Source organism: Botrytis deweyae, assembly GCF_014898535.1.
Source record: "Botrytis deweyae strain B1 chromosome Unknown BDEW_024, whole genome shotgun sequence".
Classification (NCBI taxonomy): Eukaryota; Fungi; Ascomycota; class Leotiomycetes; order Helotiales; family Sclerotiniaceae; genus Botrytis; species Botrytis deweyae.
In genome coordinates this window covers 549,566-567,377 of record NW_024066231.1, presented here as the reverse complement: position 1 = coordinate 567,377, position 17,812 = coordinate 549,566, and the positions used below count along the sequence as shown (strand labels likewise).

The 17,812-nt window shown below is 41.5% G+C and overlaps 7 protein-coding genes across 7 annotated transcripts; 5 read left to right on the top strand and 2 right to left on the bottom strand.

Annotated features, from left to right (window-relative positions):
- Positions 1-615: 615 nt before the first annotated feature.
- EAE98_008918 (uncharacterized protein) lies at positions 616-3,076 on the top strand (the record flags this gene model as incomplete). Its single annotated transcript, XM_038956541.1, has 2 exons — positions 616-2,852; positions 2,905-3,076. The coding sequence occupies 2 exons, from the start codon at positions 616-618 to the stop codon at positions 3,074-3,076; spliced, it is 2,409 nt and encodes an 802-aa protein (XP_038807253.1).
- Positions 3,077-4,304: 1,228 nt separating this feature from the next.
- On the top strand, positions 4,305-5,025 carry EAE98_008917 (uncharacterized protein; the record flags this gene model as incomplete). The annotated part of the gene is made up of 2 exons (XM_038956540.1): positions 4,305-4,492; positions 4,572-5,025. The coding sequence occupies 2 exons, from the start codon at positions 4,305-4,307 to the stop codon at positions 5,023-5,025; spliced, it is 642 nt and encodes a 213-aa protein (XP_038807252.1).
- A 966-nt stretch (positions 5,026-5,991) lies between these two features.
- On the bottom strand, positions 5,992-6,517 carry EAE98_008916 (uncharacterized protein; the record flags this gene model as incomplete). The annotated part of the gene is made up of 2 exons (XM_038956539.1): positions 5,992-6,196; positions 6,249-6,517. 2 exons carry the CDS (start codon positions 6,515-6,517, stop codon positions 5,992-5,994), a joined length of 474 nt encoding a protein of 157 aa, XP_038807251.1.
- Positions 6,518-7,419: 902 nt separating this feature from the next.
- On the top strand, positions 7,420-7,891 carry EAE98_008915 (uncharacterized protein; the record flags this gene model as incomplete). The annotated part of the gene is made up of 2 exons (XM_038956538.1): positions 7,420-7,622; positions 7,699-7,891. The coding sequence occupies 2 exons, from the start codon at positions 7,420-7,422 to the stop codon at positions 7,889-7,891; spliced, it is 396 nt and encodes a 131-aa protein (XP_038807250.1).
- A 2,974-nt stretch (positions 7,892-10,865) lies between these two features.
- EAE98_008914 (uncharacterized protein) lies at positions 10,866-11,479 on the top strand (the record flags this gene model as incomplete). The annotated part of the gene is made up of 2 exons (XM_038956537.1): positions 10,866-10,909; positions 11,116-11,479. 2 exons carry the CDS (start codon positions 10,866-10,868, stop codon positions 11,477-11,479), a joined length of 408 nt encoding a protein of 135 aa, XP_038807249.1.
- A 976-nt stretch (positions 11,480-12,455) lies between these two features.
- EAE98_008913 (uncharacterized protein) lies at positions 12,456-13,179 on the top strand (the record flags this gene model as incomplete). The annotated part of the gene is made up of 2 exons (XM_038956536.1): positions 12,456-12,646; positions 12,768-13,179. 2 exons carry the CDS (start codon positions 12,456-12,458, stop codon positions 13,177-13,179), a joined length of 603 nt encoding a protein of 200 aa, XP_038807248.1.
- A 1,573-nt stretch (positions 13,180-14,752) lies between these two features.
- Positions 14,753-15,868, bottom strand: EAE98_008912 (uncharacterized protein; the record flags this gene model as incomplete). The annotated part of the gene is made up of 1 exon (XM_038956535.1): positions 14,753-15,868. One exon carries the CDS (start codon positions 15,866-15,868, stop codon positions 14,753-14,755), a length of 1,116 nt encoding a protein of 371 aa, XP_038807247.1.
- Positions 15,869-17,812: the final 1,944 nt, after the last annotated feature.

Genomic DNA, 17,812 nt, shown 5'->3' with positions numbered 1-17,812 from the left:
ACTTATGATTCTATTGGCGTTTTGCAGATGGTGGTGGAGGATTTTAGATTGGCTGGCGTGTTTTTTGGGGGTAATCCATGGATGATGAGCTTTCTCGGGGTAGTAGTAGATTAAATATTTCAGATTGGTGGTTCTGATGGTTTTGGCAGTTTTAGTCTCATGGAATCGAGATAATTGAAACGATCTTCAAGGGCAGCTAAGCTTAATACAAGCTCGAGGTGACTATTGTGTATATGTGATGGTTGTTTCAATCTAGACGAAATTTTAATCTTCTAATTTAGTCTCTTAAATGGTTCATTGATATCATTAATTCAATTAGTGACCTCCGGCTAGTCCAGTAAAGCCAAGTTGTTTCAAATAGGGATTAGTGAGGGGTAGCTCCCCAACATCAATGATTGGCTGAATTTTAATGCGGATCTAAACGGAAGTTGCCGCACATTTTCCAAGCTTCGAAGACCAATGGCAAAAATGTTAATGAACACCTCGAAGCTTCTTAGTACGTCAATTGTAATTCTTTCTATTATACCGTGAGTCAAACAACTGCACTGCTTATTCTATTTTCATCTAATCCTTTGGTTCTGTAGATTCTGTACATAGCATTACCATTTCTCAACCATGCGCTCCCAATTGACCCGCAGAGTCTTCCGTGGACTTTTATCAAACGAAGGCCTCATATTGCCATGCCAAAATCGAGCGCCACCGTCATTAACACTTCGACGTCGCCGGAATGCACTTCCTACGGTATCTTACGCATCGCGTCGTTCTCTTTTTGGATTTTCTCGGAAACCTCCACGACAACCAAAAGCGCCGGACTTGGAACCCGGAATGAGAAAAATGGCAGAATTTAGCTTGATGACGACGATCCACGCACGAACTGCGAATAAAAATGAAATGCTCAAAGCTTTCAATGAATTCTTCAAACATAAGGTCGATACGGAACGAGCGGTAAATAATATCGAGGCGGGGCATGCGTTGAGGACTTTGAAGTATCTGGTTAGTTGTGGGTTGGGGGATGGACACCTCAAGGATTTTATGACGGCTTTGAAAGCATTGACGATCATTCCTAAAGACGAGACGAACGATTTTCTGGAATTAGCAAGACTTCTTTTCCTCGAGATCAAGAAGCTGTCGGAGTTATCTGGATCTAATGAGAATGCGCCAAGTTACGAACGCTTTATAAAGATACTGAGTGGGGTTGGGAAATCTCTAGAGGCTAGAGAGCTTTGCGAAGAGGAGGCTCGAAATTTTCTAGAAGATGAGAAAACTCCCTCGGGATCTTCAATCAAAGAGTACAGCGCTACGCAGCGCAAAATCATGAAACGGAACTGGTTTACCGTTTTATCTGGATTTGCGCGAGAAGGGAACGAGGTGGAACTACTAAAGACATACGAGAGACTGGAAGAGCTACGCCTAGGACGTCATAATACTAGCAAGGAAATCGTCGTCGAGTTTTATACGTCTAGGGACCGTGTTGCGGAAGCGCAAGCGTGGTTTGAGAAAGTTTTCCATGATCCAGTGGAACTTACCCCTAGTATATTGCAAGATATACTCAAATTGTGTCTTCGTCATGAGGAACTGCTAGACTGGTGTAAAGGTATTTTTCGCAAAGTTCTGGAATCAGAAAAATTGCAAAAAGAAAAGTGGGATGTTGTGTTTCAATGGGCTGCAAGTGCTATGGACAAGGGCGTTGAAGATGTGGAACGTATGATGCGTATCATGGAAAAGCGTTATCCTGACGATTATTCTATGAGACCTGATATTGACACCATCAATGGTTTGGTCGAACATGCAATATCGAAAAATGATCCCTATCTTGCAGAGCGTTATATCGCATTGGGGCAAAAGTTCAATATTCGTCCAAATGCAAGAACTTTCATCCTGCAGATGGACTATCGTGTTGGTGCTGGAGATCTTTCGGGCGCCCATGCATCCTATAACCTGCTTCAAGGCGAGGAGATATACAAGGACGAGGATTTGCCCGTCATTAATAGATTCGTCCGAGCACTCTGCGCCTCTGAGAATCTGCCTTACAACGAGATTTCATCAATCGTTTCCGATCTTGACGAGCGTAATGCAAGGCTAGAAGCGGATACAGTTTCTTCACTCTCCACGATGTACATTGCCCGCAACGAACTTCACGATGCGGTAGATTTGCTACAAGTCAATACTTACCACTATACCCGTTTAGAGCGAGCTCAGATACGAGATGCGATACTTGCTTTCTGTTTTGACAGAAACAACCATGAAGATCGCATATGGGATGCTTATCGTGTCGTCACCCATATCTTCGACGAGACTGATGTTCCCACACGGACGCGCATTATGAATGAATTCTTCGATCGCAAAAGATCGGATATGGCTTGTCATGTCTTTGGTCACATGCGTCAGCATATCAGCCCTAACAGACGTCCTGTATTAGATACTTACATAGACTGTTTTGTTGGTATAGCATCGTGTGCCGATGCCGAGTCTCTCGACATGGTTCACAATATGTTGAAAATGGACAGTACCATAGAACCTAATACCCGTCTATATAACTCTTTAATGCTGGCTTATACAGCTTGCGAAGACGCTAGTCGATCTCTGCATTTCTGGGATGATATCACGAATTCTCGCGAAGGACCTAGTTACAAGAGTCTGGAAATAGTGTTTCAAGCTTGCCAGAGAAAACCTTTTGGGGATAAACCAGCAAGGGAGATTTGGGATAAGATGAAGAGGATGGAGATTGAAATCACGAGGGAAGTCCATGCTGCTTATGCTGGTGCATTAGCTGGACAGGGAAAATTAGATGAGGTCAAGGTATTGGTGGAGGCTATGGAGAAGGATGTTGGCTTTGGCCCAGATATATTGACGTAAGTTGTGTTCTTACTCTATTGCTCTAAGGGGTTTTCTAACACGAAGCAGCATTGGAACAATTTATAATGCAATTCAAGGCTCAAATAGGAAAGATCTAGTGGCGGAATGGACAAGGGAATTATATCCAGAGGTATGGAAGGAGGCGGAGAAACTGGGATTTACGGAACATGAGGAGGGTCATATGGTGTTAAATATGCCAGAGAGGAAACTTAGAGCTTGAGTGAAGGTTGTATGTTAGATACATATTCATATTCAAATTTCAGCTGGTGGTGATTAGTCGGTAGTCAAAGTTTACTACAGACAACACTGAAGTTTCTTTTGCTTGTATAATGATATACACTATCGTGAGTCTTGATAAATCTCGTACCGCTGTTGATCTTTATCTTTCATGGGTAGATCAATTAGGACAAGAGAAATCTAGATTTTAACGCGGTTGTGTTGGATGGTAAAATGTAGGGTGGCTTGATAGGATCGATGCTGATATCCTTTCCCCATTTCTTCGGAGAAAAAAATTAGAACCTAGTCTATGATGATTAGAATCTGTCATGATATTCAGGGGGCATAGTCATTTGCGGTCTTTATATTAGCATCGGGGAGGGGAGGGGGGGGGGTGAAATATTCAGCAAAAACGAGAGTAGTTCTGATGCTGGACACATCGTTGTAATATATATCGCTTTTGAACAATTTTAGGCTGTTGTCTGACATCTCTTATTTTGACTCTATTTAACAAATTTATTTTGTGGAGTACCTGATTATTATCCAGTTGGATTTCAAAGTTGAAAGCTATCAGGTGCTACAATTTTTGTATCGTCCGATCCAAGCAGTGAGTAGCTGCTGTCACTTCTTCATCAAAGAGATCCAGCTCGCATCACCGTAATAGTCTGGGAATGTTTAGTTACGGTGATTTGAATGCTCTAGTGGTGATTTGCTATCAGCCGTATCTCTGCATAGTATGGTATGCTTAGTGACAGCTTTTTATGTGAGTGATACCGAGGATGATACGGTCAGAACGTAATCTTACAATGTTTACGGTGTGTCAAGTGCTCTAACGGCAACCTTCTATCAAAATAATTTCTGTATAGTACAGTAGACTCAATTGTTAATAGTCTCGTATGTGAGTAATACTGAGGGTGATACGGTCAGAGCGTACAATGTTTACGGTATGCCATCAGATTGTTAAGCCAATACGCTTACGCCGTATCAACCCCTTCGGCTGTAGATATCTCTTCCTCGTGTCTATATATGTTCCAGTCACGTCTGCTTCATCACAATTATCTATTCCTGACTTTCAGACGCAAAGTCACAACTATTTAATCAGTCCAAAAATATCACCACTAATTGTTCCTCGTCAAGATTATCAAATTCACACCAAAATCATCAGAATCAAATCAAGACAACTTCTTCGAATCACATCAAGTCGACTTCTTCAAGTCACAAGCATCATCAAAATGAATATTACCCCAAATTCCATCTTCTCAGGACGCTGCCAAATAAGCATCTTTCAATACAGATGTCTCCACAACGGGCAGGAGAACAGCGCAAGATGCAGGAGTCATTTCGATAACAAGCCCTGTATCCCTGATGTGGTTTACTCGGAGGAAGTCAAGGATAGAGATTGCGCAGAATGTGTCATGAGGTTAGTACTCCTTCAATTAGGGTTTGAGATTCGAGATTTGATGGTGTGAGATCCGTGGCTAACTGCAGATCATTAGTAGAAATTCCGGTTATACTTCCGACGAAATTTACATGAATACTCCCCCGAACACTGCCACCAAACCATTAGAACTCGATGATAAGAGAGTGTTAAAGCGACCCGGTCTTTTCAATCGAAGTCGAAGTGGTATTAAACGCAAACCCACACCAAGCGGAACCGGAGGAGATAAGCTTGCAAGAAGTAAGGACATCAAATTCCACCAAGCTAGAAATGATGAACTGAGATATAGAAGAGCTATTGTCAAGTCTCGCAGTGAAGGTGGATATAGCACACCTACGAAGACTTCCAGAAAGATACCTAAGAGAACGAGAATGAGTGCAAAGGCACAATTGAAGTCGAAGGCGGAGGCTGAAATGACGGATGAAATGGAATTTGACATGGAGATGGAAGGATACGGAGATAAAAATGATGTAACCGATCTATCTCACAAGTTGAGCTCTCTTACTTGCGATTAAGTGGGTAGCTAGTCAGCTCTGGAATGATCTTAACTTAGTTTAGCAATTGATTAAGAGCAGTCTTTTTTAGCTAAAGATTAACGTGAAACAGGAATTATGTTTACTCTAGTTAGTATCTAATTGGCATATAACAAATGACATCGCTTACTCACTGGGGAGATCAGTATTCGCTTACTTAGTATGTAAATTTGGTCTGCTAATTAAATTATACTTAGAATAAACTCTACGCACTCTTCTTCATTTGGTCGTTTAAATATTCGGCTATTTTTTTCATTCCCCTTCATACTCCGTTCCGTGAATATTAGAGCCCAAGTGAAATTTATTACCGATATTTCAAGTAAGGTAGTAAGTATATTGCTTCGAAGTTTAATAATTCACAACTTAAAGAAAATATTTACTTCAAGATTAATTTAGGGAGCCTCTTCTTTCACGTCTATTTGTCCCTAGAATGATATTTCGGCTGCAGCTCTCTTTTGCTTACTAATGATGATCTATCTGAACATCTCCGTTGTAGTAGTTGTAGGAGAACTTGTGAATAGCTACTAGCTAGAATTTAGATCAATCACATTTCGAACAACTTGTATGGCTTGGGACTACAGTGTTTGTGCGGAGAATTAAATGGTCCTCTATCGTTCCTCACATGAAGCCCAAAGATCTTTTCAAATGCAGTTTTGCGATAGGATAATCACTCTACAAAAGCTAATTACTTTAGACAGATTCTAACGGTAGTCCATGCCAATTGTTGTGAATAGGTACTTGATTATTTTTTTGCTAATCTGGGTATCCGTCCAATCTATGATAAACTTCTTTATTATTAGATTTTGCAATATCAGTTGCTCTGATGAGCAAGCACATTTAATCCATGGCCTAGTTTTGATTCAATGACATGAAATGAAGTCATCAAGCTCAAATTATGAATGATTAAATGACTCTATCGAAACCTGGATGAATCCTCCTTGCGTCTTTTTAACGCAAGATGCACGAAATTAAAGCTTGGAACAAAACAGGCCAGTTCACCGATGATTTCTTTCTCTTTTCGCCCATTTCTTTTGGTCCCTTGTATTTTCGACGCTTCTTCTTGTCGCGATCGAAAGGAGCAAGTGCTCTACTTTTCTTCTGTTTTCTCTGCTTACGGTGCTTCTTACGAAACTTGGGAGGATGTTTTAAGAATCTGTAGCGTAGTTAGTCCACAGAGCTCTTGAAGCAAAAAATCGGACACTTACTTCCTACTTATGATCAAACAACCATAACACATTTCTCCCGCCACGCGCTCGCGAAAATATTTAGTGTGATGCTTTCCACAATTACCATTGGTAACTCGATGCACATCACACCAGGAGACATAACGCACATCGGCTCTCTTGTTACATTCTCTACAAATATAGACTATGGCTTGACAACATCGACGATTACCCTCCCGCCGAATGAACATGGTGATCCACGGCCATTTTTTAACATCGGACCGAAGAAAATACTGGGAATTGGAAGCCATGTTCAGTTTTGCGAACTATGAGTGCACGATGTTTGTGATGATTATTATGGGATAAATTTATGTTGATGGGATGGTAACGTGCATTGAGAACACTTTTGTGGCGTTGAGATGGGCTGACATTATATATGAATTAGAGGACTTCTAGTTTTTTCTCATCCATCTTTCCAATTGCAGAATGAGCTGGAAGGCTCAGAATGATAAGATGAAAGATGTGATGAAGAAGATCTCTCAAGTCTTTACTTTTGAGGTCTTGTGGAAGTGCACAAGAGAACTTCAAAATTATATGGAAAAGGATGTGATTGTTTGAATGGAATTTACTATTCAAAATCACATCTTTGAAGTATCATATGTTCAAAGGAAATTCTGCTTCAGGGTCTCTGTGTGGGAGTCTGTTTTCATGGTAGAAACTTGTCATATGAAAAGCTTTCATACCTCCTGCTTGAATTTCCTTCTGTTGAAATAAAGCAATGCTTGAGTCTATCCACAAAGCTTCCAATTTTTCAGAGCCTGCAAAAATATTACTTTGCCGGAGATTCTGGGCAAGTTTTTTTGCGTAATTTAAAATGCCATAACAGCCTTTATGCATAATCGTATGATCTGATCTGAGGCTTTCCAACACTGGGAAAGAAGGAACTGGGAAGAGATAAGTATACAAACGCTTCCTCTTGGTGAATAAAGGGGGACTGGAAACGAAAGAGATAAGGAGAAAGAGGGGGGGAGGATAAAAGTGATTTAATTCTTGGATCCGGCAGCTTCTAGAATATGTGTACGGAACACTAGGCTATATATTTCCCCCACAAGTTGTTTTCAAATAACGATATTACATCAAGTTTTTGAATCCCTATCTGTCTTCGTCCCTACTAAATTCCCACGAACTTTTTCTCAGATATCTGAACTACACAATGTGTAATTTTGACATCGTAACCTGCCCAGCCAAGGCTGCACATTGGATGAAGCTCGATGCAATTTACTTATGTGCACGATCACGGTCAACTTTCATTCCCTGCAGCATCTACTCAGCAGGTCAAGCACAAGTTCAAAAATCTACTCATCAGATGTATCCTGAACCTTGCCGCAGATGTCATCCCAATATAGAACAAGACGTGTAAGTATTTCTAACACCTAAATAACAGTGTCCACATTCATTATTCAGCTCCCTACAGCTAACTCATGCAAGGCAGAAAGGAAGCAATGTCCACTCCTATCGGGACAGTCCTCAGTGAACAAGAGATTGTTTCTCAATCTCAGACGACGGCCAACAACATTCGCCATGAAACAAATAGAAAGATCCATTTCGAAGATAGTCATGTTTCAGATAAACCGTGTGATAGGCGAGGTGACTGCGATGGTATGGATGACGGTGGTGGATGCTAGCTACCGCGCTCGTGTAGATCAGAGATGATGATGTCTTGAATTCAGGATTCGATATTCATGCTTGCTCTTTCATATCAATGGATATCAAGATAAAATCCGTAATATGACAAGCCGCATGACAGAAACTTTGCTATTACAAAGCTATCCATGTTTCTCGTGTATTGTGATAACAAATATTCCATGCTTCATTCTCATTTGCGTCAAGATTACTGAGCTCGTTGGACAGAAAGTTTCCATGAAAATTTGGAATGATACAATCCTGATGCTTCTTAAACAATCACGAGATTATGAATGTTGGAGCAAATTAAACAGAAAAACAATTAGGGAAACTTTTGCAAGAGATATCTGGCTGTAGGATGTGGTTGGAGAAGCAGAAAGTCGAGATAAGCACGCAAAAATGTTTGGTGAAGACATGCCAATATTATGGGTAAGACAGAAATTATATTGAACATGAAACTCCTAGTAAGTGATAGAGACGGTAATTTATATATTCAGGATTCTATTCATCTGCTCAACAGAATGAGCAAGGTCGGAAGCCCACTATCTACCTTGTAGATGAATCTTTTGTACTCAGCCCTACCAATCCAATTCATTTCCGGTGTGCTCCATGAACCTGCCTGAGTTAGGCTCTCTGGTGGCAACATCAATCTGTAGGAGTCAGTTAACAAACACAGCACCTTCTATTTTTTTTTTCAACTTGGACCTACTCCTTTCACCACGCCAGATACACGCTCGTCTATTGACAGTGATGCTTCCTTTAATCCAAAAATTTGAGCTCTGCATTTCCTGTATCAGTCCACACCCATCTGTCTTACATTCAGTGACAGATGCAAAAAGGAGGTTATTGAGAAATTTTGAGCACGATGTCAATCAAAGCTGATGCTTGTACAGCCAGTCGGAACTTAAGCCTAGATCCCTTGCGGCTAACGGCTAGCGTTTGTTAAATTCGTTTGTTGAATTGATAAGAGTCGGGTGCCTAAAATAGCTGTTTCAAATAAGTCATACGAGAAATGAGATGAAGAAGGTAAGGATACTTATGTCTGCAAGAAACTGTTTCCGACATGTTGAATTACATATAATATCCATTTTCGTAGCTACCCTGATATGATGGCTTAGGTAGAGGGAGGAGTTTATAAACAGTAGGGTGAGATTTTTAAGGCGTATAAGAAGTGGGAGTTGTACCGTATTCCTGGTATTCCTGGGACGATACACGGCACGACCTCTGGAGATGAGCAGGGGAGACTTTTGTATGTGATCAAATCAAGCAATCAGAATTCACCGTTTACAATACATTCGAAGATCATCTCGGACCCACCAATAGTCTTCATGCAGCTTATTTGGATTGCCGGAGGCTTACTTGCTTAATCTTTGTGACAAGTAGTGAACAGTGGAATCAAGATATTCTCTCGTGCTCCATTCTGGTGCGTGATTACCTTGAACAACTCATTTTGGTAATTCAATCACATCTGTAGATGCAACGCTCTGCAGGTATAGGCGATGCCACTGCAACCAGAAAGTCCTTAAACTATGTTTATAGCTCATAACGACTGAAAAAGCCACTAGGACCTTGCTCTTGATTAAGAACTATAAGAACGACATGCAATTCAGCATTTATCTTTCACCATTCACTTCTAGTTTTTGCTTTTTTGCAACCGCTTTCATGTTTCATAGCAAGACTCGGATTTTGATTTGAAGCAGCAACATCATGACAGCCATGAGTAAAAGCCCTATATCTGCCACAGGTGGTCATGAGTTTTCCAAAGACGCAGAATCCACCTAAATCTAGGATCCTGTTGCGGTGGTTGGGATCGCATGTCGTCTTCCGGGCCATAGCAGCTCGCCTCGAACCCTTTGGGGCTTCGTGGAACGGGGTGAAATCGCCAGAATAACTGCCCCCTGGCACGCGATGCAATCTCAAGACATATCATAACGGGTTCGCAAAAGCCAAACACAACCAATGAGCAGTCACTTGGAAGTAAAAGTTCTGCTGCTCCAAACATCAAGCGCCTCTCGGAGTACAAGCTGAAGAGTGTTCCAGATCCGGTGATTAGACAATCATGCCGCAAGAAGTAATGTTTAATTATCGGCCATCTTGACTACATTTCTGTTGAACGAATTTCATTCAATGCGGGTGGCTGACAAGGGAGAAGTAGATATACAGTCACATCACGAATGGTAAGATCAACATGAATCCTAGTGGCGCTAGCATTAGACAAAAAGAACTTTTTTTTGAATTTGTACAAGAACCTGTGATCGAAGTGAAAGTGTTTCTAAACCAACTAAGAAAAGTCTATGCAAGCATCCTGACTTAGATCATCAGCTTGCAGGAACAAATTTTCAAAGAGATATCAAACAGGCTCATATTTCACGCATCTCTCTAATAAAGGTATGAGGAACATGATACTAATTTGGGGTATAATTGTGCCAAATGTTTGGCCCCTTATTTAGCTCAGTTCATTCCTAACAGAAATTATTCCACTGGGACCACCATCAGATGATGTCGCATGCCATTTCCACAGGGTTAAGTTTGATAATAATGAGCATTTAAAACAATTAGTTGCTAATAAGAATCCACATTGAATGACATCACTTTTGAGATCTCCAACTGGAGTAACAAACATTGGAGTAAACTAAAAGCCAGTTCTTTCATTTGATTTTCGTTCTCGAACAATACTACATGAGGGTAAAAGGCGCTTTACAAGATCTCAGAGCAATTCAATCTAATTTTTCTCTTTTTGTGAACGATCTACGAAGAGGTTCTTGAAAATTGGCTAGCCCAATTGTCCTAAAATTTATCTTTGTAGGAATCTCTACACATAAGTATTGCATCTTCTTCTGCAGTTTGGTCTAAGATTTTGGTTTCTATTCAGTTTCTTCTTGAAAGCTCACTTGCAACTGAAAATGTGCATCTACTACATTGAGACTTGTCTTGAAGGTCACGAATGTTCTCTCGTTTTCACGAAAGCCTGTAACTATGCAAACAGTTGCAGACCGCTCAGATACTGCGACATCGAAGAAGTAAGAATGGGCAATATAAGGAAAAGTAGGAACGCGAGAGAATATTGTAGGCTTTGCGAAATAGAGAAGTAAGTAGTGATATCTTTTCATTTATTCTATCGCCAGTATCTCAGGTGCCGGCCCTTCTTTGAGGCGCTGGAGAAACCATGAATCGCTTCGCGAGTCTCGATGCAATTTAGTGTGTATCACTAATCGAATATTGTTAGACAAAGAGAAGACCAAGAAGACGCTGCCGAGGCCGTGACCCTGGTCAATGAGAGAGACGAGGAAGACGAAGTAGGAGAAGATAAGCCGACGATAGTGGTAAAGAAAGAGGAAGCATACGAGCAGGAGAATGATAAAAAGGAGGAAACAGACGAAATGGATCAATGTACAGTGACTCAGAGTGGGCATTCCCAAGTTCCGGCTGCAGTAAGACGCGTTAGGAACACCGGAAGGGGTTGCAAGGGTTTAATGCCGGCGAATAATGCCCCAGCAAAACGTGGACGTGTTCGAAATGAGAAGTTTGAAGAAAAATTGCCCACTACCAAAAAGCAAAGAACAATTCAGGCAAGAAAATCAGTGGGCTAATACCATGGATGGTAGTGGTCGAAGTAAACTGAGAAGAGCCAAGGTTTACTTGTTACAGAGATGGACCTCTAACATGGCTGGGTCTATTGGTGCACCTTAAGGAAATTGTTTGACTGCCCATAAAATAGAAAATCCTCTCCCGTCAGTGATATGATATTTTTCAAACTGAGACGTATGGCTCACTCGATAGTCAGAAGCTTTCAATCATTTAAATAAGTAGAACTAAACACACAAAACATCCCAAGGAACCATGGCGAACCATTTTGTAGTTATCAACATCTCCGAGTAGAACTCCAACTTCCGAAATGAGGTTCCACTGCCACTTTGAAGCTCTCACTAATCGCGTTTCAACAACAGCAGCTTTCTGGTTTTCTATACAAATTTCAGAATTTTTCTCCCAAGGACTTCCCGGGAAATAAAATAGAGGAAGTAGAAGATGTGAAGATGCTGGATTCATCCTTGTTTTCATTGATTGTATATCATCACTATTTAGTACCGCTGTATAAAAAGAACACCAGATGCTGAGTGAGTCCATTCAGATATTGTCATGCACTTTCAAGGGACCTGTTTGTCATGTCGACAGATAACAATGTCGCATGTCTCATTTCATTCAACGCTATCAAAGTCAGATTGATCAGAGTAGCAATGCCACAGTGACCTTTGAGCTGGATTTCTATTTTCAAAAAACTATTCTTTCAAATGATACTATAAGAAACAAGACTTCTTCCAGAACGTTCAAACCAATCCGTAATATTTCGTCTAGTTGCTTGTAATAGGGTCTGCTCAATAGAGAATTGTATAATCAAAACGTTCTTGCTTTCAACCTCGTTTAGGGATTCTAATAAAGCTTTTTCTAGCCATTCTACTCTTTATGAGGATTTGAATATATAGCTACAATTTTTAGGCTCTCATATCCACTTCATCTTAAGATCATACATGACTTTCAATTAAGGCAATAAAACAATTTTGAACGGCGATGTGTGTCTACTACACCAATTTATGCCCGCGAGGTCATCATATTCTTGTTCACGCCACTGCTTGCCGAGCAGCACATCAACGAGGACCACATCGACTAGGAGAGTACTGCGTACACAATGATATAACACTGCGTAATAGGTCCCAGCGAAGATTGTTTTCAACGGAGTCATGTCCCGTATGCCATGATGTGTAAGTAACTGTCTTCTATTATCTCCAGCACTCAGGAATTTTGATAGTCCCAGATCTCATAAGAGTGGCTTAAAGCAAGCTTCATCTTTATTCATAATCCGGCAATATTGACTAAATTTAGAAGATTTCCAGCTGCGAGACCAGCTGATAATCCAAATGATGGTGGTGGTGACAATGGCGGAGACAACAACGACGACGATGATGATAAGAATGACAATAGTGGCAAGGGGAGAAGGAAAGACGAGCGAAGAGCAGATGTTACGCTGGCTTCTTTACCTGCGATTCGAGCAGAGGAGCGTAGGCGCTCCCTAAATATTATTCCGCCAAGAAAGAGAGCTACACGCATCATAAGAAGGCGTGCGCCAGACCATCAAGAGGGCGTCTCGAAAAAAGCACTCTCAGGACAAGCAAATGGAAGACAACAATACCCACTGCACCTCAAGACATTGGAGAAGAATTCAAGGATCAAGGCCGAGAAAGTGACAAGGGATAGATTTTCGAAAGATGAATATGAAGAGGACGAGGATTTCTGAGGGAAGATGCCAAGTACTAGCACAAGGAAGAAGCTAGATGGTAGTGCGGGTGTTCGGATTCTACTGTTAGGCCCAGGTACACAGAGACAGACTTGCTACATAAGCAGAGCATGGTGACTTATGTAAGAAGCCTGCATGCATCCAAAATCTGAATGATTTCTCAAACACGCTGCAGCAATTTCTAGTCAGCTTTCTGAGCCTTTACTTCGCATCAAGAATTGGTCACACATTAAGTCAAGCGAAACAAGTGGTGAAAGTGATGTAGTAAACCCTGGCTAAACAATGCACCTCTACACAAATACAAGACTAAATTTCAACAAAGTTTTTCATACTTATGGAAAAATGAATACGACCTGAAGCTCCTGATCGTATCAAAGCGTAGTGCTTGATATAAAAAAGGGGTACCCCATCTATCTACTGTTCATAAAGCGATGCCAATTCTTTGCAAATTCTAACCTAGACATCGGAAAGTTATTCGCCGATATTAGAGTTTGAGTTTCCTCGATGATACCTGATGTATTTGAGAGACGGATACACATCGACTTGTCTAGACCACTTTTTGCTGAAAAAGAAAAAACAAATCTACTCTACTTTCTAGACTTGGCTTCATTATCCTTTGTTCAAGCCACTTCCAGCAATCTATTATGACTCGTCGCAGCTTGCGAGCCGAGCCGTCAGTGCTTCATTGTGTCAACTGACATGAGCATATGTGCATAAAAATAGTCAAAAATAGTCTAACACCAAGCTATATGGTATCTCCAGGTAAGAATAGGTACTCTACACCCAGTCGTTCTGCTTTTGAACAGACGTTGTTCTTTTGTGAGGTGAGAGGGCGCCATGACATCGTTGGCCTTTCGAATGTTACCGCTTAAGAAACATGACTGGATATTCTTTGAACATCCGTGCATGTATTACTAGCGAAGGTTGTAGATCTCACAACCTCACCAAGATGAAAATAAAGTTTTTACGTTCGATTGACTAACCTTGTGGTGAGGGGTTGAATGATAGTTGAAGACTTCGCTAAGCTCAGGCTCGACGACTATCTATTCATGGGACTTTCAGCATGAAAACCAATTGATTATCGCCAACTGAAGCCTTGAAGATAGATTTAGGTCAGTCTCTCTCCTCCATAGAAGCGGCTTAGAGCTGTCTACATGGCCAGGAACTTTCCCAGAGTTCTTGAATTGGAATTTTGGGTATGATATGCCACATCGACGAATGTATAAAACCTGTTAAGAGAATCCTTCATGATATCTGTATTTCTATTCTACTTTGGTATCGCATAGCAAAAGGAAAATAATCGCGAACGCCACTTCCCAGAGTAATTTATGAGTTTGATTATTTCAGGTCGGTGCCGAGGCTACCGCGAAGCTATCCAAGCCGCAAATCACAAATGTTCTCCTATCTTACTCCTTCCTTTTGTATTTGGTATCTAATTCATCACTCATTTCCATCCGTCTTTCTTTCACCAAATCTCCTTTAGATACGCCCATGGCAGCCAGTTCAATTCCCACATGTAGCGCACACGAGATACTTGCGAGGATCTCCGCGTTCCACATCGCAACAACAAAGATCAATACTGTTTCAAGTCGCCCTTCGGTCGTGAACTTCGATGCTTTCGTCTCTTCTCGCCTCTTACTATCTGTCGTGTTTCAGGCTGAATCTGGATATCCTCTGGTGCTTCGAGTTTCTCGTCTTCATTATCTTCCAATGAGATAGGAGCATTGGGACTAATGTTCCCCCTTCCTAGAACAATTGGGGGTGGCTCTTTTCTCGGCATTACCATACTCCCTACCCAGGTCAACGCATGCTGCCATAGTGCCGGTGGCTTTGGTAAAGCAGCAATATTTCCCACATTTGACATTTCGAACAAGTCGGAAGGGACATCTTTCATCGTAGGGAGATTTAACCAGACATATTCTTTCGAGTTGTGAATATGTCCACGGACGGTCAAAGGGTAGAGTTCTTCTGGAAAGACGAAAGCCGTTCTAACAACCATGGGTCTATACGCAGGAATCAGGAGATGAAAACGTGCATTAATCCTTGATCTCTCAAGTCGTTTCCGCATAAATAACATCCAAGTACACAGGGCGTGAAGATTCTCGGACATGCCGACAAAATTACTTGGCACCGGTTTGTTTTGAACAATATCGTGGAACTCGCCGTGCCAATCTGTATCCGGGTGATAGAGGAAATAGAGATGCTCCTCGTCACCACCATAGACACTCGCTGCCTCTTTCCGGATATATTTGTCAACATGCTTCGCGAATTTATCAGGGGCAGCAAGTCCTGTCTGTGCTTCGAGTTCGCCATAAATCTTTAACCCGATTTCTTCAAGACCAGACGAACCCTGCAGTACTTCCATGAAAGCAGCAACAACATTCGCCCCCACCAGGAAGGTTTGAAACAAATCCAACCAGTTCTTGTTCTTCAAATATCGGTTCATCCCTGAAGCAAATGTTTGCACCTCCGGCACAACGGATTCCAGCTGGTTCCTAAGCGCTGCCCCATTTTGATATGTTGTGTAACCTTCTGATAGATTCTTGACAACGCTCGAAACTTCGGTCAGGACTCCAGGGAAACGAAAGATTTGCTCAAGATGCATCGGTGCTATGGACGTTTGATTCGACGACGATCTCGATGATCCTTTCTTCGGCGCTGCGACAGCGAAGAGCTTCTCGAGGCCCATTTCGTAATGTCTTAGGCGTTACTGCACTGCTTTGTGGCCTGTCTATCTCGAGAAAATTTTGTTTTTGCGAATGAGTGAACGTAGAGAGGGACACGGCGTAGAGGTGTATTGAGGGGGGATGCGAAAAGATACTGTTCTAAAGTCAATATCAAGTCGGCTCTTTGAGACCAAGAAGACTCACATCAACCTCCAGGGTAGATATATGTATGTAGCGTACGCAAGAAAGAAGTAAAATGAGAGAGGAAGAAGTAGCAGAACTAATGTTCCCCTCTGTTATCAAGAGTCATCAGGTAATCATGTTGCGGTGAGCGCTCCCGAGGTTCTAATGAGTGATATAAAAGTTTGACGGCGGATGATGTTTCTTCGAGATGGATTGCTTTCTCACAACATTGATAGATGATTCTAAAGATTGCAGATAACTCGCCCCTCATTAACTTATCAGCAGCATTAATCTTATTATGTGAATCACATACATATTTACGATTTATGCAAACATGAGCAATTGGGCTTGTCAAAATGGGGCTGTCGACGATGGGTCCGCTGTCAACGTAGCTGGCGGTGAGTGGTGAAAAAGTTTATCTAGGACTATTTAGGCTTAGTGAGTGTTTCCGATTCTTAGTGTGTGGGGTGCTATAATTTTCAACTCTATACGGAGTAGGCGTGAGAACCTTGAAGCAACGCGACATGGCGCAACCAACAAATCGGCACACAACACGACTTTGACAATTGAAACAATCAAATTTACCAGTACGGGTTTCTATTGGTTCTTCAACCCCATCATTCGCTGGACACTCAAATGATAGCGTCCAGAATGTTTCCCTGCTTGGTATCAGTGCTCAAAGATAGCGGAGACGATAAACCACAACGTTGTTCTGGCATCAAGTCCGTAGCTTTCAGAGAGTCTCATGATGCATTTTTCCCTGGGCAGGAGGGGCTATTTTGAAAACTTGAGAATACATTGAGGCTATGCTATTCGTTTCTTAACACAACTACAATCGCCACCCCATGATTGGCCTCCCATTGAAGCTGAATACGTGAATGTCAAAGATACATTGATTGGTTTTGAGGCTCGCAGTTATACATTCATGTGGATGTGTTGAATGTGGATGTGCTCGCTTCGGATTGACTGTTCTCGACTTCGAAGCTACGAATGTGGGAATCTACTACAAACTCACATTGAAATGATACACTTCTCAAGGTCGACTTTTGTTTCAACTATGTCCCTGTGTCAGCATCACAAGGTGTAAGCTGAGTAGCCCGGACTAGATCCTTTAATCGAGGTAAGTTCAAATGATGAGCTATTGATGTTCATGGGTCCAGCTGAGTCATTAGAACACTATTATTTAACTCTGGTTGGAAATTTCAACGTGAATATAATCTATAGTCTGTACCATAGTTTCGAATTCTCTGCTCTGGCAGAGTATTTCTTCCAACAAATTGAACACAGCAATCTGCTCTTTGTGTTAAAGACATTGCGTTCTCGACCACAGCTGTTCCGGTACCCCAGAGCCTGATCAAAGTTCAGATTCACATACTCTGCTATTATCTGATTTCGATACATTAAGTCGCGGCATATCATTCATATTACTGTCGGAAATCACTTGTGGCAATCAACAGATAGACAATATGAATCCCACAGAAACCTATATCGGCTTGGTTCTAATGTCAAAATGCTTCTCATCTTTGACCACGCTTCAACAATGTTGAATTGTTTCTTGACAAATCTATCCATCATGCAATCATATTGTTAGAAAAGTCTAGAGAGGTGGTCTTAAACTTTCCCCGTTACCACAACTTTTGTCCTATTTGACTCTCATGGTGAGATCTTTGGTCCCCTCCGCTCTCGCTCTCGATATGACGGCTCTCAAAGCAACAATAAAAAAAACCAAGAAAACTCCTTCAACGATGTATACATGTATATATTTTATCATTGCAGGTATCACT